At 41.3% G+C, this 26,719-nt stretch overlaps 2 protein-coding genes across 8 annotated transcripts in view; one reads left to right on the forward strand and one right to left on the reverse strand.

Moving 5' to 3' along the window:
- Positions 1-19,838, reverse strand: LOC104685758 (solute carrier family 4 member 1 adaptor protein). Of its 5 annotated transcripts, none has more exons than XM_039567923.1 (14): positions 19,320-19,838; positions 18,471-18,654; positions 17,643-17,765; positions 16,733-16,793; positions 15,728-15,867; positions 15,442-15,602; positions 14,821-14,890; positions 10,940-11,129; positions 10,009-10,120; positions 9,200-9,434; positions 8,361-8,435; positions 7,269-7,339; positions 5,034-5,106; positions 1-800 (listed from the first exon to the last, which is right to left on the reverse strand). In XM_039567923.1, the coding sequence occupies exons 1-14, from the start codon at positions 19,821-19,823 to the stop codon at positions 790-792; spliced, it is 2,010 nt and encodes a 669-aa protein (XP_039423857.1). In that variant the 5' UTR covers positions 19,824-19,838; the 3' UTR covers positions 1-789. The 5 variants fall into 5 exon arrangements, with proteins under 5 accessions (XP_039423857.1, XP_039423861.1, XP_039423856.1 ...); XM_039567922.1 differs by lacking the exon at positions 1-800 and adding an exon at positions 3,406-3,854; XM_039567927.1 differs by lacking the exon at positions 7,269-7,339.
- SUPT7L (SPT7 like, STAGA complex subunit gamma) overlaps positions 19,821-26,719 on the forward strand; it is an 18,108-nt gene continuing 11,209 nt past the window's right edge. Inside the window, exons 1-2 of one of the 3 annotated variants that reach the window (XM_039567929.1) lie at positions 19,821-19,888; positions 20,337-20,997. In XM_039567929.1, coding sequence (XP_039423863.1) covers positions 20,585-20,997 — 413 coding nt within the window. In that variant the 5' untranslated portion in view covers positions 19,821-19,888; positions 20,337-20,584. Of the gene's footprint in view, positions 19,889-19,927; positions 20,115-20,168; positions 20,998-26,719 lie in introns of those variants that run through there. The other 2 variants (XM_039567928.1, XM_010393731.4) reach the window with 2 other exon arrangements.

A 26,719-nucleotide genomic window follows, 5' to 3' on the forward strand; every position in this document is an offset into this window, starting at 1 on the left:
TTGATGCCTCATAAATTTGAGAGTATTTATTAGGTGAATACAGAACTGGAAGTTTTGTAGCAGTGGAAAGTAAGTATGATAATGAGGTAAACACATGTTCCAAAGAAAATACGAGCTAATCGTGCCCTCTGTGCAGGAGACAGCAGCTTTAAACAATCACTTTGGGAATGGTGGAGCAAGGCCTGCGAGCTGCTACAGGATGGGCAGCTCGTTAATGACATCTCTCTGTGTCCTGGAGATTTTTAGTGCTGTAAACCCAGTTTGACTGGGTTAACCAAATAGGCGTTCTGCTTCTTTGAATGCTTGGAGAATCTTATGAATACTCCTTTCTGTTCTAAAAAGTGGAGTGTTACATGTAGCTTCAGTTTTCCTTAGATAAGTAAGAGGAAGCATCCTTCAGGCACCATAACCACAGGTACCCGGGTACAGCCGGGATTCCTCCTTGGGTCGGAGGACACATCAGGTGGGGTGAGGTCTGTGCATCGTGAGCTCCATCTGGAGGTTGTTTGCTGTAATCTGTGCTTTCGGAAGAAATGGAGAGAAAATGCAGGAGTGCTGGGCCAAAGTCACCAAGTCATCTAGAAAAAAATGACCTTGCAAACCAGCAGGAAACCGCACATTTTTGCCGTGGAGTTAGTGCCAGATGCCCCATGGGATGAAGGAGTCCAAAGGAAAATTGAAGGTGAATGAGAGCTTAAGGAGACACGTGGACTTTAGTCAGCTGCTTAATGACACAAGTTTCAGGGCTGCGCTTCTCTAAGGCCAGAGGCTATAATGGCTGCTCCGCTGTCAGCCAGCTTCTGAAAGAAAAAACACGTCTGCAATTAATTACCCAGGGTATTAAACTGATGTGCAAGCAGAATTTTCATTTTCATAGACTCTTTACATTTTTTAGTCATGAAACTAAGCAGTCTTCCCTAAGTTGTGGGTGTCAAGGGCTACAAAAGTTATTTCCTCCATTTTTTTCAGCACTGTTTAAAATCAGAGTTACATAGGCCCTCTTCCACAAGGGGATTATTAGAGGGTGCACAGTGTGGTGCCTAAGGAAAAAAAAGCAATTCTTGACATGCACACAGACCATCAGGAGATCTTTGACTTGCAGGAAGAGCTGAGCTACTATTGCCAGCAAGATGTAAAAATTTGGAGGGAGGCCTGCAGATCATACAGAGAGATGATTATGGTGATGGCCTGTCACACAGTGGATGAGAAAGAAAGTGATGAAAAGGTGAAGCTTTATTGCTTTGTAGATCCCTTTCTGTGTAATATGGTGACCTCTACTCCCATGTCCATGTACTGGTTTATAGCTCTTATTGGAGGAAAAAGGTATTTGACAAATGACATACGTACCTGGCCCAAAAGGAGAATATTCAAACCTGTCATGCATTGCACAGCTGTTGGGTATCAAGTGAGAAACTGCTTCTGGGGTGGCAAAGTGATCAGCAATGGGAGGACAACAACTTTCAAATATAATGGGTGCTTTTTCCATGGTTTTATTGAATGCCACTATGAAAATGACTGGAACCATCCAGTGGGGACGACCTTTGGGTGTTCATGTTACACAATCAAATGAAAGATGGATGGCCTAACGAAAGCAGGGTTTACCATCAGATCCAGATGGGAGCACAAGTGAGCTGCTATGAAAAGAAACAGATGGGGAGCTCATGGTCTTATCCAGGACCAAACTGTCCAGGCCCTTATCCCCAGAGATGTGTTTTCTGGCAGCAGGTCAATGCCATTTGTCTGTACTACAAAGCAGCCCCTGATGAAAAGATACACTGACCACCTACTTTAGACTGGTAAAAATAAAGGTGTACTTACATGGGCTCTTTTCCCTAGTGCTTCTCATGAGCATAAATGGAAAATTATTATTTTCCCTGTCTGAAACCTGGCAGGCCTGCTGCTGATGAATAGAAGTCCCTTGCAGTTGCCTGGTATACCCTGGAACTGAACAAGGTTCTGGGGAAGGGCTACAGCTGTGAAACCCATGAGGTCTGGCATTTTGAATAGAGAGGCAACAGCCTTTCCTTGCATTACATAAAGATATGCCTCTGCCAGAAGCAGGAAGCTTTAGGCTGCCCAGCCTGGTGTGCACATGCAGACAAAACCCTGCTACATATGCTGAGGATTACAGGCAGAAAGATGCTGTTTTGTAGCTTGAGCTTGTTAAGTAAGGAGTTGTATGGTTATCCCTTCACCCCAGCTTCTAACGTGCCCTCCTGTGATTTGTCCATGAGGATGCAGCCACTGGCTGGTGGAAGCACACCAAAGGATGTGTGTCCTTCATTTGCAAGACTGCAATTTCTACAGTTTTCCTTGCCCCTGTATGGTTGTGCCTACAGCCATTTAAAACCTCAGACATCCTGCATGACCATGCCTTTACCACAGCACAGGCTCTGGGACAATCCTGAGTCACCCAGGGGATTCTCCCAGACAAAGATTATTTATTTAGGTGAGCTGATGAGTGATGGCCGTGTTACTGAGCTGGAGGCTACAGGTCCCAAGTGCTGCTTAGAAATTCAAAGCTGGACTTGAACTGCAACAAACAGAAAAGATTCATTTTTCTGTCCGAGCCCAGAGGGGCTAGGCAAGGACAGGAAGGTCGGGCAGTGCTCCCAGGGTCCTGGCAGTCCCTTGCTGGCCTCCTTGCAGGACTCCATAGCCCTGGGGCACACTCCAGCTTACTCACACTCCCTTGGTCTCTTCAACTCCCCCCCACCCCAAAGAGGACTTGATGTGCAGGCTCAGAAGGTTGGGGAACATGGACTTGCCCTTTGCTTGTTTGATTACTTCCATTCACACTCCCATGAGGAGGTTGCCCTTGCTGGGGGGGGGAACTGCCTGCACCAATGGACCCTGGGGTACAGGGAAAACACTAGGAGCTTCCAAGAAGCTTCCACTAGTCACCTCTCTATAAAGATGCCTGTTTGCTCTTTGAACCTAACTTCATTTGTGTCTCGAACAATTTTTGATGGCAAAGAATTTCATAGCCTAATCACACAGACATTCAAAACGATATTAGTGATAAGCCAAGAGCAAGCATGCCTTGAACTGCACCAAGATGGCACTTTGCTCATGTTGCGACACGAGAAGAACACACTTCATTACAGGCTTTCCCAGGATATCCTTCCATCTTGTTTCTTCTGTTACTCCCTGACTCAAGATAAGCAGTGCCAGCCTCTTCAGTTCTTTGGCATTGCTGGACCTTTATAACATTGTACACTCACCATTTCCTGTCCACTCCATACCAGGTATTCCAACAGCTGCACGAGGAAGAAATGAAAACAATTTCCTTTGCAAAACAGAAATTTTTCTTTTTTCCATAGGAAAGGAAAAAAAAGTACCCTCAAGTTTTAAGTGGTGTTTACCATGACAGTATTTTCAAACAGCAGCCACAGAAACAAACCGTAGTGTTTCTTATTTTAATTGCATAAACCCAACATGAATAAATTTTATCAAGCCTGTAAGTATACAGATGTGTATTCTTTTAACATTTTTGTCTACTTTTATTTACAAAAGGAAAAATGAACCTACAGTTTCAAGCCAAACAAAAAAAAAAACAACAAACAAGGCTAAAAGTGAAAGAAGAGGCAGAAGAATGTGTGGGCTTTTACTTTAAAAAAGTATCTGGAAGACAAACAGAGGACACACATGGAGAGCTAAGAACCAGAGCAGCTGCTGATGCCCTTGAATTTGAAACAGCATTTGAAAACCCAAGTCTCTTATCCCTCACTTCACGTGTAGTTAAAGAGACCAAAGCAGAAAGTGTTCCTTCAAGCCTCAGATGTATTCTGGGGCACTGGACGCTTAATAGCCATATTTTTCATTGAGATGAGTCTTGCCATCACCACTTTGACCTAATGGACAAAGAGGAAGAGTTGCATTATTCCTTTATCCCCTCATCTAAGAGAAACGTGTATCCCTGTATGAAATAGTCTCTAGATAGCACCAGGCATACAAGCACAGAGGATAAAAAGGCTGCATATTGCAATGTATCTTTTGATTTACACTTACAGTTCATTTCAATTTTACTAAGTGTCAAGATTACATCAGGTACTCCTGGTTTTGTGGTTGTTTTGTTTGGGTTTTTTTTCTGGAGTCCTCATAATGACAGCTTAGAAGGAACATTTTACTATTTATTAGCAGGCAGAGATAGAAAACAGAGCTCCCTCTTATGGACACAGATTGCTTAACTATCCCAGATCAGACCTGAATCCAGTATTCTGTTCCTGTGGATTCATATGCCAGAGATGTGCAGTCTTTTCATTGAAGCATGATTCACTAAATTACAGTTTTCTTCAGTGAAATTTATTCTTATTTCTATAACCTTGCAACAGCCTTACAAAAATTATAGTAATGAATTTATGAAGTGAAGGCTAAGCTTTGAACTTACTCTGAAAACCTCAATGCATGAAAATGAGTTTTCTATTTTAGAGGAACTGAACATTCATTACCCTGTTTAAGAGTAACTTCACCTAGCTAAAAACACCCTGGAACTAAAAAAAAAAAAAATTATTCAAGTTTAACATATGTTGGATGAGTGCATCAATTATTCAGTGCCTTCACCAAAGCATTATCAAGACTTTTCGCCAAAACAAATGTGTTTGTATTCCAATGTTTTTGCAAAAAACCTGCAAAGAAGCATTTTTGGATTTCACAGACTTCAGTGAAAACTGAGAATACTAAAATTGCTGGAGCATTTATCCCTAGGGAAGGTTTGAGCTTGTCTTTCAACTAGATCATCATACCACCATGTGTGAATGCAGTTAGCTCTCCGAGGTGTTACAAAACTGAAAAACAAACTTCAGGTGTATCTCTCCATTGCCATGAAGCTACTACAGATATGGTCTGTATTTCACTGCAGGACTTGCATGACCATACAACAAACATGGGGCATAATATGCCACAAAACGTCAGGTTCTGGGTGAAGTATTCCTGAATTAGCTTTTTCTCAAGGGTTTACAAGGACATCCTGACAACTTATTAGGAAGATTCCTGAGTTATGAGACTAAAACCAGTAAGGAAATGGTTGATACCTGCAGGAGGAATCCATATGCAGTAGTCTGGGTCATCATCTGGGTACTGTGAGGAAAAAAAAGGTTGTTGGACCTGCGAAGAGAGTGAAGATTTTTTAAGGTGCTGCACTCCTCCACCAATGTGTCACAGCCACTAAACCTCTCATTAATTCAGAGACAAATACTGAGAGGGTTATTTCTACAAGAGTCAGGGATGAAAACAGTAATACAAAAGAAACATCAAACCCTCAAAGAGACCCAGTTCATTTCTATTAGTCACAGACTAGCAGAAATGCTGGTTAGCAGGGACCTCTGGAGGTCATCCAGCCCAATTTCCCCCTCAAAACAGAACCTGTTCACTTCAGGACAGTATAAACCTAATGTTTGGTGGTATCATTTGACATAGGATTTCTTTATGCAGGGGAAGGCTTTAGAGTAGGATTTTCAATAAGTGCTTTACTGATTTCAATGCACAATGCCACTGAAAACTTAGGGTTTAAGGTGACTTTCAAACTGGAATTTATAAAAGTTCAGCTGTTATATAAGGACAGCTTGGTTTTCAAAAAGAAAAGAATTTTTTCAGGTCTCACTGGCGTCTTGAAATGTTAAAGCAAACCAAAACAGGTCACTTGCAATGCAGTTGTTGACATAGCAGTATCTGTTTGTCCCTAGATTTTTAAGTTTTGCCACATCAGCATCATTTTCTCAACAACTTCTGTTTTCAACAACTACAGGTAAAAAAATCATACAACTGTAGAGTGCAAGACTTAAAAGCTCAGAATAACGCCAAGTTACTCAGCACTGATTTGCATTACTCTGTAGTATCATTACACAGTCTCAAGTTATGCAGTTGAAGCAAATTTTCATTCCCTCAAAAACTTTTCTTCCCCAAATTAACATCTAAAACAGCTTTTTTAGAAGACTAATGTTTTCCAAAACATGAGACTGCAGAGTTGCACAGCTTTTAAATCTGGCTTGTGAACAATCACTTGAAAATTGTTTTTCCAGTTTTACATGATTCAAAGTTATTGAAATATTACAAAAAAAAGAAAAAGCTGACTTCTGGTTGATACTTTCCATGCAAGATCTGAGCCCAAAGGCAGAGACAGCATGTGGAAAAAGTGATTTGTGATGGGAGAAGGAATACATCTAATACATCTGGCATTTGGAGAATGCTCAGTGTTAGAGCAAACTCTCTGCTGATGAGAGGTGCTGACTTGACTGCCTCAGCATGAAAAACTGCCTTGTCCTCCCATATTCATAAAAGTGGTAAAAATTGAGCTTTACCACTATAAATATACTCTTGATTTCTCTAGCATCTTTAGCAAGGCCAGCAACAAAAGACAGTTCTGAGGACTGTGCCTACCCAATCCCTGGGTCCTCTGCCAGGACTAACAAGGCAGCAGTCAGCACACACAGGATGCAGGGAACTGAGGTTCAGTAAGTGCTGCAGGGCTAAAATTAGATGGTCCCTACAAAGAAACTGCCCCAGTGGTCAGAACTCATGGTCCACCAAGTAGAGTCATCTCCTCTGATTGCAGTCAGCAGAAGGGTGGGATAGCAGTCAGCAGAAGGGTGGGATGCCCTCTAAAGAGAAGAGCCTCACAATAATCATTAGGCTGTCAGAGAAGATCCTTCCCAGCTCCAGGAAGGAGACAACTGACTGAGTCCCAAAATCTGCAAAGCTCATATATTTTACATTTTAATACAAATCTTATGCACAGGAGAAACATTACCTGGTACATCCACTCAAATTCAGTGACAACTTGGTTGCAAAAGACATTAATCTCTTAGACTCATCTCTTTTCCCATCTTACAGAGAAGGATGAGGTTTGATACAGACTAACTGCAGCTTTAGTACAGAGTGTTCTGTGTAAGCCAATATGTATTTCCCAGGCTACTCTCCAAGGAAAACTTTGCATTGACATTTCAAAGCCTGGAGAGAACCTATGTGCTATAACACTTGTGATACCGGAGAAGCAGCAATTAGTAAGTGCCAAGTGAAAAGGTGAAAAAAATAACTTTTGTGATTGAACAGAGAACCTCTAGCATGTCTGAAATGCTGTGCTTTGCCTTTTCAAAGACTCCACAATCTGTGTTCAATAGCAGAATATAGTTCTACATTTGGGTCTTAGTCAAGCAGAGAATCACTATTATCACCAAGTTAGAGTCCATCAAATTGTTACTATTTCACTAAAAAAAAGGCCTAGAAATTATTTTCTCTCAAGCTGCAGGAGTCATAGTGTCATAACTGACCTTGCTTGAGCTATGGACTTTCTTAACTTTCTCAGATGTCTCTTCAGGTTCCTTATTTACTACCTTGGATGCTGGGAAGAAAGCAGATTTGTTTTATGACACAGCACAAATGACCAATTCTACAGAAATGAACTTACAGGAAGTTCACATAAAAATTAATACTTCCATAAGGAAATCCAAGATATCTCACTGCACCACAATTCATACTTAAGAAAAATATTGCTGCACATCTTACTGTTTTTCCTAGATTTAACTTATGTTAAATACACTGTCAGTCATGTAACTGAATGCAGTTTAGTAAGATCCTCTACTAGTGATTCTGTAACGTTAACTTTAGTTAATGGCAGATGTTTATTTTCTAAAAGACACTATCTGTAATCCCTGCAGTGATTGATTTAGAAAGGAACGAGTAGGAAATGTGCAGGACTAATTTGCTTTAAAAAAACCCCAACAAAACAAACACCAAACTTCAGAGTTGATGGGTGAGAAGAATTCTTTGGTTTTCTTCCACTTCGTCTCTGAAATATTGATACTCTCATGGCTTAAGTGTATGGGTGAGATGATGAGGATAGATTCTTAGGAGTCTGAGTTATGAAAAAATAGAAAGGTCTTAAAAATCTCCACCATGTACACCCAACATTCTTCATTTTGAAGCTCTGATATTTGTGCATACATGCAGAGGCATCATCAAGGTCACTAGCAGACTATTACCTAATGTGTTATGTAGCATTTGTCACTTTATAAAAGGAAGTTCTGTCCTCCTGTAGTGTTAAGAGCTACTGCAAAAGAATAAGGGAGTAAAAAGCATCATCATATTCTCCTAAATTAATTCTTGTTCTCACACTGTTTTTTTTAAAACAAAGGATCTCAAAGCAATTAATGACTATGAAAAGCAAGGAGAACTGTAGTGGAAGTGATTTGTCTTTACCATACACTTACCACTTCCCAAGCAAAACACAATCTTTCAGTTCAATTCTAGATTCTTTAGGCTCTAGATTAGGCTCAGTTTCCTTTGACCCACATTAGACAGTAAGCCCTTTAGTCAGTTTCTAAACCCACATGGTACAAAATGGTCTGTATTGTACTGTTCACCTTGGGATTTCTCTTGTGAGGGTCCTGTCTGAGATTCATTCCTCAGTACCTTTGGCTCAGGCAGAAAATCAACGCCTGTAACAGAAAAAAGAAAGAGCTCGGTGGGCACTGCAGTAACTTGAATGAGCAGATTGCATCCCTGAGACCAAGTGCAGAAGGGAACTCTTTGCTGCATTTGTCTCAGGGAGAACTCTCAAAAGTCTTCCCAATTATTTCATCCACCAAGTCCATTGCAATACAATAAAGAAAATTCTGTGATCTGTTAGAACACTTTTCAGCAGCAACCTGTCCAGCATTAAGCCAAGAAGCTAGACCTAGCTTTCTGTTATCAAAAATATTGTTCAATGAGAAACATCATTACTCAGTTTTCAAATGCATCAGGCTGATACAGAAAAGGAGGGATTGGAGATACCTCAAAGATACCTTTCCATTACCACTTTTGAAATTGTTTTACCTCCTTACAAATGGATCTGAAGTTTTGCACAGACATTTGTTTTCTTATTATGTCACTTTTACTGCCAACAAAACATTGCAGTTGTTTTCATTTGGAGAATCAATTTAATGGAAACAGGGCTTAACAAAATAGGACTTTCTTACATCCAGGAGATTTACTCTATTTTACCAAAAAGCATGAAACACTGACTGCCAAGCAGAGTTTCAGCTAGAACCATGTGATACTCAGCTGCTGCCACACAGACTCTGAACTCATGGCAAAAAAACTATGGAAAAGAAACAGGCTGGAGAACCTGTGACTCAAACATCTGATTCACATAGCTCTTAAAAAATCAGCAGTAACAGACTCATCTTCATTACTGAAAAAATCAGAAACAACAGTTTACCATCCTGAAGGGATTCTAGATTCTTGTTATTGCAAGGAGAGCCATCAGGAGCAAGACTTTCTTTTCCTGTTTCTTTCTCTGTTGTCATTTTAATTTCCAGGTTTGATACTCTGCTGTTTACCGCATCTGCTTCTTGCTGCTCTTCCATTTCTTCCTCTTCCTCCTCCTCCTCCGGTCCATCATCTTTTGTTTTTAACAAGCTTTCAGGGATGTCTGGACGCTTAACAGGCAACTTCTGCAAGACAAAGACTTGTGCATCAGTGCCAAGAAAGAGGCAGCTGTCACAGATACTCATTACAGGAGAAAGCACACACACTACTGTCAGAGACAGCTGGTAAGGAAACACTCTCAGGATGACAAATAGTTAGGTTTTAAGGAAAAGTTATTCGTAGAGATGGAAGATGAAAAAATACATCCAGACCATAAACAAGAAGTACAGTCTTTTCATAAGAGGGACACTGGAAACTGAATCAATTGTGGATGTGATCCTGGTTATCAAGACAGAGAACAAGAAAAGGACCAGCTGTTGAAGTAGAGCACTGGTTCAACCTGATGCCCTCAGACTGTCTCTATTTGTCCACTGCCTTTTGACCACAGCTGTGCCCCAGGAAACTGGCTGTACAAGGACACAGAATGGCAACTGCTCCAACACCACTGCTCGTTGTCCATGCACCTCCCACTGCCACAGGCTGCATCTCCATGCTATTTCCATGTGTGTGAGAAGACACAGTTGCCACCTACAGCCTCCACAGCCTGAGAAGGTGTCCCACAAACAGCCACTGACTTGCAACACTTGAAGTCCAACTTACCCCTAGGCTTCCAGTTTTCAGTTTGAATTTGCTCCCCCCTTTCATTGCACCGAAGAGAGGCAGGTTCATCTTTTTAGGCTTGTTCTCTGCATTCAGACTGTAACTCCCACCCCTAATAAGAATTAGACACAAAGGAAAACAGTATACAAAGTATCAAACAAATCTTATGTAGACAAATGCGAAAAAAAAGTCTGCCTATGAGAAGTGGATATACAAAAAATCTTTTTATTTCTCTTCCACTTGCACCATCCAAGGAGGAAGCCGCAAGAGAGGACTCCTCCATCCTACATATATGTTGTAGGATCCAGATGTGTGCCGTAACAGGAAGCAAAAAATAAACAAGGAGAAAACCCTCTGTATCACACAGACTCCCTTAAATTCAACTGCATGCATACATACACACATATTTATATATAAAACCACATTTGGAGGCCAAACCTCAATTTAAACGAATTAAGTAATTAACCTCTAATCAAGCTGCCGTTAGCAAATAATGAACCCAGCACACACCCTCTCAAACTGCAGTGGTGCTGCTAGGCAGTAGTTGAACAGCCACTACATTTGACTTCCAAATACATTTCACAGAGTGAAAGTGGGTTTCATGTTGTATATAATACCTGTAAAATTCTTCAGTTCCTTTTGGATGAAGGTTGGGAAAAAAGTTAAAGAAGCTAACACTATGCTTCCAGTCCCTTACCCGTGTCATCCTGCCAGCTTGGGCTGGTCTTACTCCAGTGTTGTGCATTCCCCTCAGCCATGGATGCTGCAATAGCCCAGAGGCACAGCAGTTCCTTAAAGAGATGAGCCAGGTAGTCTGGAAGGCTGTCCTGCTTTTGTGATTGGAAAGCTGTCTATTTACTGGGCTTCCACAGCTGCCCATGGATAACAATAAAGGGAAAAGGAATCGTTTTATGTTTTCACCAAGACTTACTGGGGCTTCAGCTCAGGCAGTTCTGCAGGCTTGACAAGCTTTATTAACCCTTTCAGTCTCTGCTGCTCTTTCTTCAGTTCAAACGACCGCAAGTGAAGCTTCTTTCGTGCCACGCTATCTAAGGTGCCTCCTGATTTTATTTCGGTCATGAATTCATCCAAGGAATCTTGAGCTGCTGGATGGGACTGGACTAGGCAAGATAAAGGGGAGAGACATAATGTTATGGTGGGGAGATAAGAACTGTAGCCATCAGGTCCTGCCTTTAGAGAATAAGGTACACAGGAACAACTATCCTCTCAGTGAGTTTCTGTTGAATAGTGAAATAACGGAGGTTGTTAGGCCTGGAAAGATGAAAGCATTTCTCCAACAAAAGCCTGAAAGGAAACTTTAATTCACTTACCTAACAAGGCCTCTTTTAAAACTGAATGTTTCTTTGTGAGCATTATTCCTGGTTGTACATCTCACTTCTAGATCTGCTCTCCCTGAAAAGGTGGCTTAGGGGTTTTTTTGTAGTCACAAAGTTAAATAATCTCAGTCATAAGAAAACCTACACCACTGCATAGGGAATCCGATTTTGACTTTCCTGGAATATTTAAGTCATAACATTTGCAAAGTTCAAAATCAATCAACGCCACCTTCTACCCCTGAAAAGGTGCATACAAAACCAATTTAACGCATTAGGCCAATCACACAGAACTTACCTTTGTTGTGACTAGATTTTCTGCAAGAAAACTGCTTTGAACTTGAAAAAGAATAATGACAGTCTTCCTACTCCAATTAATTTCAAAATATTAATAATTTTTTGCATATTTGACTAATTAAAATAAAACTCAGGAGGTAAAACTAAATCTCTAATGACTAAGAAAAATAAATACAGACTTCTAACACCTGGATTTAAAATAACCAAACAAAAAGATCCAGAAAAGTGCCTTTCTTTGGCTTGAACAGTGCTTCAGAAGTTGTTATATGGTATTCAAAGATAACCTGGAGGCAAACAAAGAAGAATGTTCCTGCCAGAATTTTAACAAGTCTTTTGACAGATAGTTTTCTGCCTTTTAATATTAAATGAAAAGTGTCAAATCCAACATGTATTTTCTGCCTTATAAGTGTTTTTGTATAAATGCACAAGCGTAATTATTTGATCACTGAGTTATTTTCAGTTCAGCTTGAGTTAATTAAGTAGCACTTGAAATTTTAAATTCATAAAAATAAAACAGACTAAGTTATTCTAAAGAGTACACATTTGAGCACTTTTACAAGACTTAAATAATTAGAGGAAAGTCTAATAAGATTTATGCTCATAAATTGATTCAATTGAAAAGGATAGTTCTGATGTAAAACAAAACAGAGTTTACCACTTGAAAAGACATGAAAGCCGTAACAGTAACTGTTCAAAGATATACAGAATTAACAGGCTTCAAAAGATAAGAAACAGTTGTAGTATCCACCTCCATGCAAGCATAAATGATGACAAAACATGTCATAAAAGAAATTCTGATAGAAATACTCTTGTTTTTCATAACAACTATTAATACGAACCAAGATAAAAACCAACAATGAAAAGGTATTGTTAACAATCAGTCTGAACCTCCTTGCACGCAGGAGCGGAGCAGAATGATAATTTGATTTAAACATCAAATTACAAAGATGTGGTTTAGTGAGTAGTCATATTATTCAGAACAATTACAGCTCCACAATTCAATTCAGAGCTCACTGCTGTACGGCACAGCCGTGTAAGTGCTTCGGTCAGAGAGTGATGCTGAGGGAGTCAGATCGCCCCTTCTTGCAAATCGGATTCTCTGCTCGATTCCACCAACAGGGCCTAATACCAGCTAGTTCAGCTTGCAGAGTTAGTCAGCATTCCTGATCTGTTGCAGCAGTTTTCTACACTATTGAAGTAAAATCTGACATTAGTATGAGGTGAATCAATCATGTCTATTATACTTCATATCCCAGTGACAAAAAGCTTATTGGTATTTTTTCCTGAACAGGCAACCAAAGATGAGACTGAAGAGCTCCATATATTTGATCTGCATTCAGCAGCATCAGTGAATGAGAGATACCAAGTCAGTCTATCAGTAATTAGTTCTGAAGAACCCCAGGGAACAATTTGTGAATTTCGACTGAGATTTTTTTAGACAACTACTTAATTCCTCCAAGTGTTTGGTAAGAGGTGTAGCAATTTAGCCTGTCATTCACTCACTGGTGTCTCTACACTCTTGTCCTTAGGCTCCAAATAATCATTTAGAGCAAACAAAAGTGCATTAAGGTTTCAGAACTGTATGTAATGCAGCAGCTTTGCTGGATAGCTCATGACATTGGTAAGAATGTTCCATGGTCAATAACCCTGCTCCTGGCTTTCTCAACATCTGTGATTAACCTAAAGCATTCAAATAAGAGAAAACCCAAGGATCTAGAAAACACCCAAACAAAGCAGATGATTGATGCAATATTTGCTATGTTTGTTTTATCCTGGTCTAGTTCTAGGGAATTCCCATCCAATACTGAATGATTCTGTACTTCAATAAGTGCCAAGAATGCACTTTATTTCAAAGCTCTGAACTAGTTGTGTAACCACCTGCAACTTACAAAAGTACGTGTATTGGGTTTGCATGGCCAGGTTTTGGTGAGGAGGGGGCCTGCAGCACTACATGGTATTAGCAGAAGTATAAAACTGGACTGACTCTCCCTTCACCCAGCCTCTACTACAATATAATTCAACAGTCTTGTTGAGAAACAGTATCAGTAGAAACAAAGGTATCAGAACATAGGAAAGCTTGGAATTACACCTCTCAGGCAGTCTAAGCATTAGCTTCTTTTGCTAGTCAATTGACAACTACTTATCAAAAGTATAAGGCTGAAAACAATTGCTTCAAACACACTGAACATCAGTTAGAATGCCTGGTGGAACGGTAGTGCTCTTTGAACAGGGATCTGGTATAATCAGTCACCAACAAAAGTGCTGATACAAATTAGTTTTGGTGTGGACCTGAATAACTAGAATGAAACACAACCATATAATGCACAGAAGATAGCCCAGCTGTCACATTGCTAGGCTTCTTGGACAGAAACTTCTGACAAACTAATGCTGCAACCTTTATTAATGCCAACTCTTTTAAAAAGGTTTTTCTGTGAAGACCCAGCCTAAACACATTTCCTTACTGCCTTCCTTTTACTCCACAAGACATCATCAGTAACAGAAAGCAAAATGCAGCTATTGGTATAGTTTGCTTTTAAACCTAACTCACCAACAGATACAATCACTGCTCTGGAAAGGCTCTGCCTTTAGAAACAAAGGCATAATCCTAGAACCTGAATGGCACCCGCATGTACTGGCATGTACACTCAACATACGGGTTAAGTGTCAACTGCTTTGTCTCCACATTTCTCTCTTCCCGCTTTTCCATTTCACAGTGTGTTTACAATTAGAGAAGTGAAAGAAAATATATTACCTCTTCTGAAAGTTTTTTCCTCTTCCCTTATAAATGTTTTTTTAAGGAGTGGAAAAAACAGCATTCCTCAAACTGGGTCACTTTCAGCAATATGGGGAGATAAACAGTAATAATACTCACCCTCTTAGAACTCCAGAAGCTTGTACACTTGCCACCTTACTTTAACTTAGATGTTGCTTGCTTTGGAAAAAGCTGCAGTCATTAGCAAGTGACTATAAACAGAGTACATAAACTATTGAATGAAGATTGTAAGAATTCTCTCGAGCTAACTCAGTGACCTCCAAACCTTCCTATCCCTTTGTGAAAAGTGGACACTGAAAAAAAAACCCCAAATCACAAACCTTTGAAAAGAGAAATCCCTAAGATAACTTTAAGCTCTGTATTTTTCTTTATGGAAAGCACTATGATGAAATAAACTTCACACCTTACCCTTCCCTGAAACCTTCAGCTTCTCTGTTATCTCGGAAAGCTCATTTTCTGCTTCTTTTAGCTTTGTGACCTATGAGAGAACAACATGCTTAGAAGACTTTATCTTGTTAAAATCTCATTTTAACAGTTATTCAAATATCCCATCAAATTACTTCCACTTTTCTACTTCTAAGCTTTGACCAGGACTTTCTGGGCTGAAAAAAATTAGAAGTCTAGATTGTTCCTAAACAACTTATTCATTCCTTGACATAGAAAATTATTTAAACAGTTCCTGAAACATGAAAGTATGCATAATTCTTCTGCAGCAGTGTTACACCACCACTGTACCCTCCAACCCCTCCTATCCCTCACACCCTATTGTCTTTGTAGGACTTAATAGTTGTCATATGCCTGTCAATCCAGGATTCTTATTCTTTGAAGCAGAATGAGATATTTCTTTGGGATGTGTCCTGTGGACTTAAAAGTTTGGAATTATTTTCCGATGATTTAAAACTAAGTTAAAAGTATCCTGTTCTGGCATTTCATTCACCCACTGCCATGATCCACTACAATTTCTTCTTATTCATAATATAATACAGGCATGAGAGAGTAACCCCAACATGTCATAATAATTATTCTTACCAGGGAGTCGTAAGTCTCTGGTTTTTCTTCTATTTTACCAGCTTTCTTCATTCTGTTCAGTCGTTTCTTTTCCACAGCACCAGTTCGATCGAGGAAGGTGTCATCATCACTGTCGTAAAAATCCTCATCTTCCCAGTTCTTTGATTTCCTTTTTCGGGATACTGAGAAAGGCATGGGAGAAGGCAAGAAACAAAATGATTTGCATACCACTCAGTAATAAAGCAAATTCAAGATAGCAATCTCAAATCCCTAATTTAGGGCATTTAGAAGGATCACAGTTATTCACCTGCTTCTTGCCTCAGTACTCCTCGAGCATCGAGCAGCCTGCAAGCTTCCAGTGCACACTGTATCATTGCTTCCTTCTTTTTTCCTGAATGGAGAACCTCTGCCACCAGCTGCTTCCCTGATGCATCATCCACAGGCAACCTGTTCAGTTTGAAGGATCAGAGAACAGCTCACATACAAGGAGCTTTTTAGGGATGCTACTCAGGTATTTTACAATGGCATTGTTCTTCCCATTTCATTTTAATCTTTTTTTGTGTTAAATATTTCCACTTTTCATTTCATACAGAACCAATCAAAACACAAGCATGATTTCCTAGTCATGCAAGTAAATTTGTGTTTCACTAGTCCAAACAATAATTTTTCTTCTATTTATTCCATTGGAAATACAGAAAGTTAAAAGGTTAAATGTCAGTCCCTGAATAATTTTAAGTACAGGTATCTTGTACCCATATAACATGAGTAACAAATAGTTTCCATGCTGAAGCAAAGGACTTTTAAGCAGTACAATCATTACCATGTTGAGGCTTGTTGACTTAATTTCCACCTCACCTTCTCCTGCCTTATGAAAGAATGACATTAGTGGCCTCTATCAGGAACCCATCAAAAACTGTCTTATACCATACAGGAACTGAAATTGGGCACACAGAATTAAGTTTGGGTTTTTTTTGATCTTCCCCAATAGGAATTCAAAGAGATTGTTTCCTAGTTTCTTCTCTTGTATTTCAATTGCTTTTCACGTATTGCTCTAAACAAGGGGAGTTGAAAAAACCTAGACTCTTGCTTTCCCAATTTTCATCCCTTAGGAAAACCAAATCCTGTCAGAACAGAAAGGAGTGCAGACACTGAACTAGGCACTGACCCTTGGACTTTTTTCTCAGTATCAGGGCTTAGGTCTAATTCTAGCTGGCCTCCTTGCCAAGTGTGACACAAGTAGTAATTCCTTCAGCTTTTGTTTGCAAATTCAACAGTCAACTTCCATGTACCAAAGGAATGGAGATGTACATACTTGATCCTGCATAGCCAGCTGTTATGTCCACGATCATCATATTCATATTCTAACTCTTCTCCTGCAGAAGAAAAGAAAGTTGACATAGTAACCAAACTTGAAATAAGCAGGAATAATCTTTACAGCAGAGAAGAATGTCATGGAACTTTCGTGTAAACAAAAGGGATAAAAAGCTCTTGTTACATATCATGATTTTGCCTTACTTATTTTTTTTTTAAGTCATGGGATCTTCATTTGGTGTGCTCATTTGGGGTTTTTTTTTCAAAATCAAGGCTCTTTAAGATCAAAAAATCTCTAAGTGGCCTGTTTAGGAACACATAGTTCAAAGAAAAAAACAATCTTGTCTCTGTATGTATTAAAGTAAATGACGCTGAAGCAACAATCTGAATTCATAGATATTGTTCGTCTTGAAGATTGATTTTTCACTTCAGCAAGTAAGTGACTATTTTTAAAGTTTCACTAGCAACCACTGAAACTTTAGATCACTTAGTTATTGCCTTTTGTCTTTTTAATAGTTTCCCATTTTACAATTATACACAATTACAGCCATCTCCAAAGCAAAGAGTCTGGAAATTGGGTTTTAATTTTTCAACATAGTTTCAAAGCATGGGTGAAGTCTGAGTGTCAGTCCAGAGGAATACAACGTACTCACTGCAATTCCCAGTTTAGGAATTAGTAACTAAGTCTCAGATACACAATGGTGAGCCAGGTTTTAATAAAAAAAACCAAAGCAAACCACTACAAATCCCCACCAAAACCTGATGAAACAAAAAATGTTACCCACAATGTAACAGAAAGGTTTTGCTCCCACATCACACCTTAAATCCCCCTGCAAAAATAAGCAACAAAATCACAGTTTGCTAAGTAGAAGAGAATCACATTTAATAATAATAAAAAAGAAATAAATTACCTTCTCTATCAAAAAAGCCCTGTAGGGCCTTCCTAGGATCTTTCACATAAAAGGCATCTTGAACATCCTGAAAATCAATAGCAATAGGGTTTTCTTCAACCTCATCGTCCTCAGCATCCTCACCTAGAAGACATACAAAGTGCAAAAAAACCGCATGGAACATCAGAAAGAGAACACCAGTATATTTCAACAATTCAAAGCATTCATTTGAAAGAAGTAGCAGCTGTCACAAAATTACTAAAATTACTTCCCTTAACTTTATTATTTCTGTATGCAATCAAAAAAGATCCCTTTTTTTGCTATTAGTCATTCCAACATATGATAGTTTTTCAGATTCATGTCAGTTTCAGCACTTTCAAAGGTTTATGAGCTTACACATTTTCATTCGAAAAAACCAACTCACTTTGTTGCAAAAAGCTCATTAATTACAATTTATCTAGCTTTAATATGAGGGTTTCCTGTTTAAATGTAAAGACATCCTGCATAGAAGTCTCAAGCAGTTAAATTGCACCTCTTGGGCAAAAGTGTGGACATCATCACAAGAACAAACCAAACAGCATTAATTAAACTCTAAGTTTCATGGCCTTTTATAGGCATAGGCAAATGACCTCCTCCTGTTTAAAAGGAGCTCCTGTTTAAAACGAGCTCACCAGATGTTAGCTTGTCACATACCTTTCTTTTTAACAGCAAAAGGATTAATTTGTACCCAAAAATTTTGACTGGATTGTGACTCTTGGCAGCCAGTTGAAATATCAACCTTAATATTCAGAGAAAACTGGCTTACAGATCTTCTAATGCATATCAGTCAATAGATACATCATCACTTACCCATTCCCCACGAGCAGCTCATATCACTATTCTGACTCCTTTCACTTCTCTCCTCTTTCTCATCTTCCTCATCAGAATCCTCTCCCAACATTGTCTTTTCTAATTTTGCTTGCTGCTGCTTGCGCAGGGCCTTCAGCTCAGTCACAGTTAGTTCTGACTCAGACTCCTGATCCTCTTTGGGTCCCTAAGTCCAAACCGAAAATTAGCAGAAGTGTTTTTAAAAACCCCCAAACAAGTATTTCCAACACACATGCAAATTACATATAATAACATAAACACGTCATTACACTGCTCTTCAAAAAGTGGAATTATTAGACCATTAGTTATGGTTTGCATTCCAAAATATATTAGTTTTAACGGCATTTTCAAAAGCAGGGAAGGAAGAAATAAGCATTATTATGTACTTGTAGTCAGATCCATCTCACATATAACTGTAATTTGAAGGCTGAAGGCAAAAATTCCGGTCAGAACTACCCAGGTGAATTTGAGGAATGAGCAGCTTCTGAAGTGCGTGTACAGCACACGATGTGCTGTCAAAGTTCCTACTAATAAGCGCTCCCCTTGTTCACAAAGAAATACTACTTCTTTACTTTAGTGGGGCATCATAGCGACAGAAAGACATTCCTAACACATCACACTGTTGGAGAAAAATGCCTTTCACACTCACTGTGCATCAGCAGAAACCCGCAACCCCACACCTCGCTGCAGAGCCGGCAGCAGATACCCACAGCTTTTCACCCAGTAAAACAACCACCCGATGGAGTCGGTAAATTCCTGAGCCTGATCCGGGCCAGCCTTTACCATCCCCGCACACACTCCGGAGCCGCCCGACCCCGAGCCCCGACCCACCTGCAGGAGGAAGAGGCGGGGGCTGCCGCCGAAGCGCAGCCCGTGGCCCACCCGCACCCGGCAGTAGGTGCGGGGTGGCACCCGCGCCTTGTTGAGGAAGGTGCCGTGGGTGCTGCCCAGGTCGTACACGTAGAACCCGGCAGCATCGGCGCCGCTGGGGTCGTCGGGGGAGCAGCCGGCGCCGCGGTACTGCAGCACGGCGTGGTGCCGCGACACCGACGGGTGCTCCAGGGACAGGGCGCAGCCGGGCAGCCGCCCCACCAGGAACCAGCTGCTGTCCTCCAGCCGCACCGAGCCCAGCACCACGCCGCCTTTCAGCACCTCCAGCCCGTACCCGGAGCCAGCAGGCGGGCGGCTGCCCCACGGCGGCTCCTCATAGCGCGGCGCGGCGGCGGCCGCGCGGGGGGGTCCTGGCGGGCTGGGCCCCGGGTCACCGGGAGCGGCGGGCGGCGGGCGGCTCGGGCGCTTGAAGGCGGCGGACTCGTCCTCCGCGGCCTCCGCCATCTTCGCGAGTCCGTCCCCAAACGGAGTCCTCCGGGAACGAGCGCCGCGGCGCTGCAGTGCCGGGGGTAAGGCGCAGCTCCCGGGGTCGCTCCGCCGCCGCCCAGCGCGGCCCGGGGCAGTGTAGGGGCGAGTCAGGGAGGACGGCAGCGGCGGGCGAGGAGGCTGCGGCGGCGGCGGGCGGGTGCTTCCCTCCTCTGGGCTGAAGGAGAGCGGATGGCGGGGGAGCCGCTCTCGGTGGCGGACCGGGACGCAGTTCCGGCTGGGAGGGCCGGGAGGGAGCGGAGCGGAGGGGTACACGGGGGGCGGGCAACCACGGGCTTGGGGTGCGGGGCAGCCGCGGGTCCGGGGAGGGAAAGAGGGCGAGTGGCGGGTGAACCGAGTGCGGCCCCCGGAATTTCTCCACGCCGCGGGTTCCGCTCAGTGAGGCCCAGGTGGGCCCGCACCAGCCCTTGTTACACACAGAAACAATTTCCGTCTCACGAGTGCGTTTGTTTCTGCCCCCTCTTCCCTCAGGAAAAGCGCGATGCGATCTGTTCAGTGCGAGAGTGGCAACCTCATGCCGTCGAGGATACTGCGCTGCTCAGCGAGGCACTGAGCGACAGCCTGCTTGGCAGCCGTAACTTGAGTTAGTTGGAGCGTCATCCCAGCTCCAGTGTCTCTTGCTGCCCAAAGTGCTTTTGCCTGCAACAAGGGTCCTTAGTACCCACAGTACTTGGTAGCCTTCTTCTGGGCTCTGAGCACGACAGGAGACCTATGTAAAAATGCTGCGATATTGGGGCGAGATCCCGGTTTCTTCCAACCAGGCCAACCGCAGCTCCTTTGACCTGCTGCAGCGTGAGTTCCGTACTGTGGAAGTCCAGGATCCTCCACTGCACCAGCCGTCTGCGAACAAACCCCGTCCGACCACCATGCTGGACATCCCCTCCGAGCCCTGCAGCCTCACCATTCACACCATCCAGCTCATCCAGCACAACCGGCGGCTGCGCAGCCTCATCGCCGCGGCCCAGGCTCAAAACCAGCAGCAAGCAGAGGGCATAAAAACCGAAGAGAATGAACCTCTGCCATCTTGTCCGGCCTCTCCACCTCTCCCTGATGACCTGCTTCCTCTGGATAGCAAAACCCCCAAAATGCCATTTCAGCTGAGGCACAGTGATCCAGAGAGTGATTTCTACAGGTGTGTTGGTATTTCTTTAGGTTAGTTCCTGGCTGAAGGAAAGCTGAGTGTTTTAAAATATATATGTAGTTATGTTGATTCCCTTAGGCTGAAGGGTCAAGCAGCTGTATGTAAAGTTTAAAACAGGCTTCAGAAATACTTGGAGTTTTCCTGTGTGAATAACATGCACGTTGCTTGCTTTTGCTTCCTGTCTGTAAGATGTGGATGTGTAGTGCTGATTTCTGTCTTGCTACTGCTATGCTAAATGTGTGTGCATGGTTTTGTCAGTGGTATTCTGACAGTTTTAGTTACAGGATGTGAAGTCTCTTCTATTTAGGTCACTTACAACTAAAGTTGTGTTTCTGTAATTGAAAATCCAGAAAACACATGACTAGGTTTTGGCTGTTCAGCTGTAGGTTCTGAAATGATGATTTGATTATGTATTTGTACGATTTCAGTGGCCAAGGACCTGTGACACAGTGACTATGACATTCCACCCAGTTTGGTGGTCTTTCAGTCAGAGCTGGAAGTGAATACTTGTCTTACGAAGGGAATTCTTGTCTTGGCTACTGGCTCCACCAGCCAAGGGCTGGAGAAAATGTAAAGAAAATTTGTGTTGCTTGTACCTCTGCTGCCAGCCTTTGATTAAGTAATATTGCCACCATCGCCTGTCTATCCCTCTGACTGGCACTAAATTCACAAGGAGGTGTTGCATTCCTGGCAGGATCTTGCGATACTTTGTAGGTTATATGCGTTTAAATTAAGGGATTAATCCTTGCTACTATGTGCACTAATGAGCATTTTGAGGGAGAGAATAACACATTTTAGTTTTTAAAATGGGTAAATGTGCGTCAATGGAATATAATTTATCAGTTAAATGCCACTGAGATCTTTAATAGCCTGAGGTTGTATAAAATGCATTTTACTGAAAGATGTTGCATTTGGTAACAGAGTCTCTCTGAACAGTAGAGTGATTCTTTAGTGCTGTTTCTGGAGGAACACCATCATTCTTCTCAGAAGAAACAAAGTAATTAGCAGAGAGGGGTGAAGGGGAATACAGTTGTGTGAGAGTAGTCATGGCCTGTGACTCCCGTGCTGTGGCCTTGTGGTTTGTAGAACTGAGAAGAGTTCTGTTCTGCCCTCCTCAGTGGCTTCAGCTTGAAGTTCAGTTTTCTGTGGCTCTGGCCGTGTTTGAAAGGCTGCTTTGTCTTTTTGTTGTTCCTTCCGAGTTTCTGGGGTCCGGATAAAGAAATGTTATTCAGTGGTTAGCCACATGGGGGAGTGTAAGGACTACGTTGTGGAAACTGGAGACAGTTTTGAAATGAAATGTTTTGTGGCTGACAGTGGCTTTTTAATAAGGTGCAGTATTTCTAGAATTTAATTGTGTCCTTGATAACCCAAACACATTTATGCTTTTCCAGGAGGAAGGCTTTGAGTTTGTTGTTGCGTGTTTGTTCTTAACTGTTTTAAGACGCATGAATTAAGAACAGCAGATGTTCTATAGCTGCTGTTTCAGTAGCAAAAATGAAGTTCTGTGATTTACCAATGCTTCTTAGTGTATAAAATCAAATTAAAGGAAGAACATTCTTACCTCTGATAAAACATGGGAGTGCTTAATTCTATGCTGCCTTCTGAAGTACGGTTGTCAGAATTACAGTATTTGGATAAATTAATATTTTAATTCCATTTTTTTTTGTCAGTAGCCTGGGTCTGAGGAGTAGTGTATAGGTACATTTAGACACAGGAAGAAAGGAAGATAAGAGTAGCCAGCCTGCATCTGATCACAGGTGTAGTTAATGTAGGCATGTCCTCTTCTATTTCCATGTTATTCATTTTCATTCTTTGACGCACTGGCCCCTTGTCTTTTATTTTGTTATCCCCGAATTCATTTTGGTTTTCCTCTGCCCTGCCCTTTATGTGTAACCCCTACCTCCTCGTATGATGAGGAAGAGGCAGAGCCTAATTTATGGCTATTTTTGAGTTGATTTGGTCTTATCAATCCCCCAAAGTCTGTACTAACAATGGTTTTATAATCACTACACTATTCCTCTCCTAAAGTTTTCCAGACTGTTTATAAATATGTTGAAACAAACATGATAAAAAATATCTTGATTCTGGCACAGATCTCCCAGGAAAGACCTGGACTCCACAGTGGAGATCTCTGACCTACTTGCTTGTTGATAGATTTGGAGGACTCTGGTAGGTTCATGAAGCAGGTTTTACAGTTAAAAAAACCTTCTCTGGATTCTTTCTGAGCATAACATATTTACTTGTGTGTCCTCTAGTTCTTTGAATTTCCCTCATGCACCAAAATATATTCATGCTTCCCAGCCTGCAGTTTTTCACATCTCTTCTGAAGGTACTAAAGGAAAATGTTTTCACATTTTCTGCCTTCTGGTCCTCATGGGTGGTTTAAAGCAAGAGGTGACTCACCACAGCTATTCAGCTATTTCATCCTTTCATTCTTTTAGTGTTCTTGGATGAATTACCATCTGGTCCTGATGATGTTACAGTTCTTGGATGTCACAATAAGGGATTAACATTTGGTTTTGGTTGGTGTAGAAATAGAAAAGAAGCTTAAAGTGTAATTGATGAAGAATTAGTAAGGAATTGTAGACTTGAAATTACCAGTTTCAACAGGAGACTTACCATATAACAGCTGCTAGCTTTTCCATCTTCTCTGCTCAGCTTCCTCAGATTAGCATGGATCCATCTTCAAAAGAAGCCTGACCTACTCTTGTGCCTCTTCTTGTGTGTGCATGGTTGGTTTCTTAACAGATTTCTCAGTCTATCTGTCATTTGCATTCCTGGCCACATTGGATTGCATTGAAAGGTAATCTGGAAACAAAATTGGGAGCTTGCAATGGGAAGACAGTTCTTGGCAGAAGGACCTGTACTGAAGAAATGTTTGTACAGAGGTAGAGGATCACATGTCAGTGGGATAGCAGTTTTAATGTTGGGAAGGATTTGGAGAAGTGATAATTAAAGTGGGCAGAAGACACTTTTCCTGATGATCTAAGCGCTTTGGCTTAGCCTGTTTCTAAACTGACTGGTCTGGGTTATGCCACTGGAGCCCAATTTATTTTTGCCATTATCTGTTGAGCAGTTTCTTTTCATACCTGTGCAGCCTTCTGTAGACAAAGCAGAGGTATGTGAAAAGAGACTTACCCAGGATGAGAGTAAAAAGGCTCTTTCCTGAAAGAAAATAACTTTCTGGTTTGAGTTAGTATGCTGTGTTCTTTGGTGCTCTCTCTGACTAGTATATCTTGTTTCTACAATGTTCTCCTTTATTTTACTGCTTTGGAAAAATGGCTCTAAAGCAGCCTTGTTGCACCTCATTTGGTAGAAATTCAGCTTCACAGTATAATGTTTCATAAATTGTCCTGTTTGTAGGAAAAACAGTCCCTCCCTCCATCTGCTGCTGGCTTATGCTCACCTAGGAGGGAGCAGAGCACTTCATTCCTGCAGTTGGTTGAACCTCATCTGCTGATCCTTGTGCTGACTTAGCCCAGACACTGTCCCCTGAAGACAGTTCCATAGGAAAGGAACCATGAGCTTCCCTTCCCTGTAAGAAAAACAGGCTTGCAGGAAAGGAGCTTGGATTGTGCTGCCTTTGTGGGGTGGCTTGTTGTCATTTAACTGACTGACACAGAAAATGGGCCTTTTGTGAGTTCTGAAAACTGACTAAATCAGAAAATAAGTCTGGTTGGTGTAAATGGACACTATTTTCATGTCTTCTGTTGTGGAGTTCTGCATGTTTTGGGTAGTGGTGAGACAAGGCTGGCCTTTGGGTCTAATGACTTTGTAGCTTGGCAGGTAGATTTCTCTCTGGAACATTGTCTAGTGTTGGTGACCCATATATAAAATACATAGCACTCTGTTAGAAATGCAAAATTGAAGAGTGTGCAAGTTGGCCAGTATTTGTGATAAATATCATACCATACATTCTGTAGAGGAGATTGCCTCCACGTCACAGGCCTAATTCCCAGCCTGTCCTGTTAGTCTCTGGTGACAAAACTTCAGGGATTAAAGCACTCGTGTTTACTTGCAGATAATGACCCTGCTAATATATTAAGTAGGTTTGGCTTTGGATGGTTGCTGGATGGAGAGACTTTCAGGAAAAGAACTAAATGCTGCAGCGGGTGGCATTCTGCATAATGATCATATCTGGATGGGTGCTTTTTTGGTGCTGAGTATCTGGATGAAATCTAAGACAGAGGCTCTTTAGCTATGATCATCAGGGAAAAGAGGTTTGCTTGTCCTTTTTGGGAAGGCTTGACATTAGATAGCTGCTCTCAACATAAACGTGTCTATATGACTGTTTTTGTTCATGTACGTTCTTACCAGAGAGTACCTAGACTCTCTTTTAAAAGTACCTTCTTCTCTTTTAAAAGAGAAGAAGAAAAATTATTTTCTTATTTGTTGGTTTCTATTAACATCTACAACAACATTTCAGTTTTTGCTCTCTGTTCTAGCTTTTAACTGTATTTACCTATTGTTTATTGTGAGAAACAGGAAAACAAGAGAAGAAAACATAAGAACAAAACAAAATTGGCCTTACCAAGAGCAAGAAGTGGAGATTTGGATTTGAGTACAGTGCCTGAAATGTCTTTTCTCTGTCTTTAATTGATTAGATTTCAAGTTGTTTATATGTCTTTCAGCATAGTGACCTTGCTTCATTTTAATGCTCACAATTAGCTCCTTTTCCTCTAGGAGTTTAAAAGAGACACAATATTCTCTGCTGCTTCTGAGCAGTGATATGCATTACTGAGTGGTTGTTTTGCTCTACTTTGCAAGTGGCTAAGTATCCAGCTTGGGATTGCCGAAATCTATGTCTAATTTAAGTTTGCCCATAGTATTTTTAGTGAACGTCTCTGTATTAATAGTAGCCTGGCATTCGGTTTTGGTAGCATAAGATGCTCTCAACTGATGGCTGCTGGACAGCTAGGTATGTCCTTTATATGTACTAAAAAAGAAGAGACATGAATTTTAAGGATTGTTTTCTGGTTGATTTTCTTCGGTGGTTGTTTATTTCTGTTGTAACCTCTTGGTCCTGGTGTTGTGTGAGAGATATGGCTGTTTGGGAACTTCCGAATTCTGCTGCTGAGGTGGAGGAGGGAGTGAGGGAGATGTAAAAATGGGTGACACTTGGTTTATAAAGAAACTGATGATCTTTTAATTCATCTTGTCAGGGTGCCTGCTGTATTCTTTGCAAAGTAGTTACATAATTAAGTAGAAATTGGGATGCTAGTCATTTTCCATCAATTAATAACTGGGATGAATGCGTGACCTGAGATTCACATGGTGTTCTTAATATCTACTTAGAAATATGATCATATCCCACTCTTAATATAGTGTGATTCCCTTTTTATTTGAATAATAGGAAAGTGTTGTGCCGGTGTTCTTAAAAATGTATGATTTTCATCCTGATAGCTCTAAGTTTCACCTTCCTTTTCAATCCTCTTCACTTTTTTACTGCTGTGTTTCAGTAGTTTTCTATGTGTCAGCTCTGAGGATCAGGGGAAGCTGAGGCTCTGTGGCCTAGCTTTTCAGTGAGACTGAAGGGTACCTCATGACTTTTTGGAGACAGTAGTGAGAATTTTATCAAGCCATCAATACTGTCTGTGTACTGTTTAATCAGGTCCTTTTACTGGAAAGAGTGTGTGGTGATACACAGGTAATCTAGGGTAACAGCAAGGAGAATCTCTGGGTGGAATGTAGAAGATGTTGGGAGAAATTGATC

This window comes from Corvus cornix, chromosome 3, assembly GCF_000738735.6.
Source record: "Corvus cornix cornix isolate S_Up_H32 chromosome 3, ASM73873v5, whole genome shotgun sequence".
Taxonomy (NCBI): domain Eukaryota; kingdom Metazoa; phylum Chordata; class Aves; order Passeriformes; family Corvidae; genus Corvus; species Corvus cornix.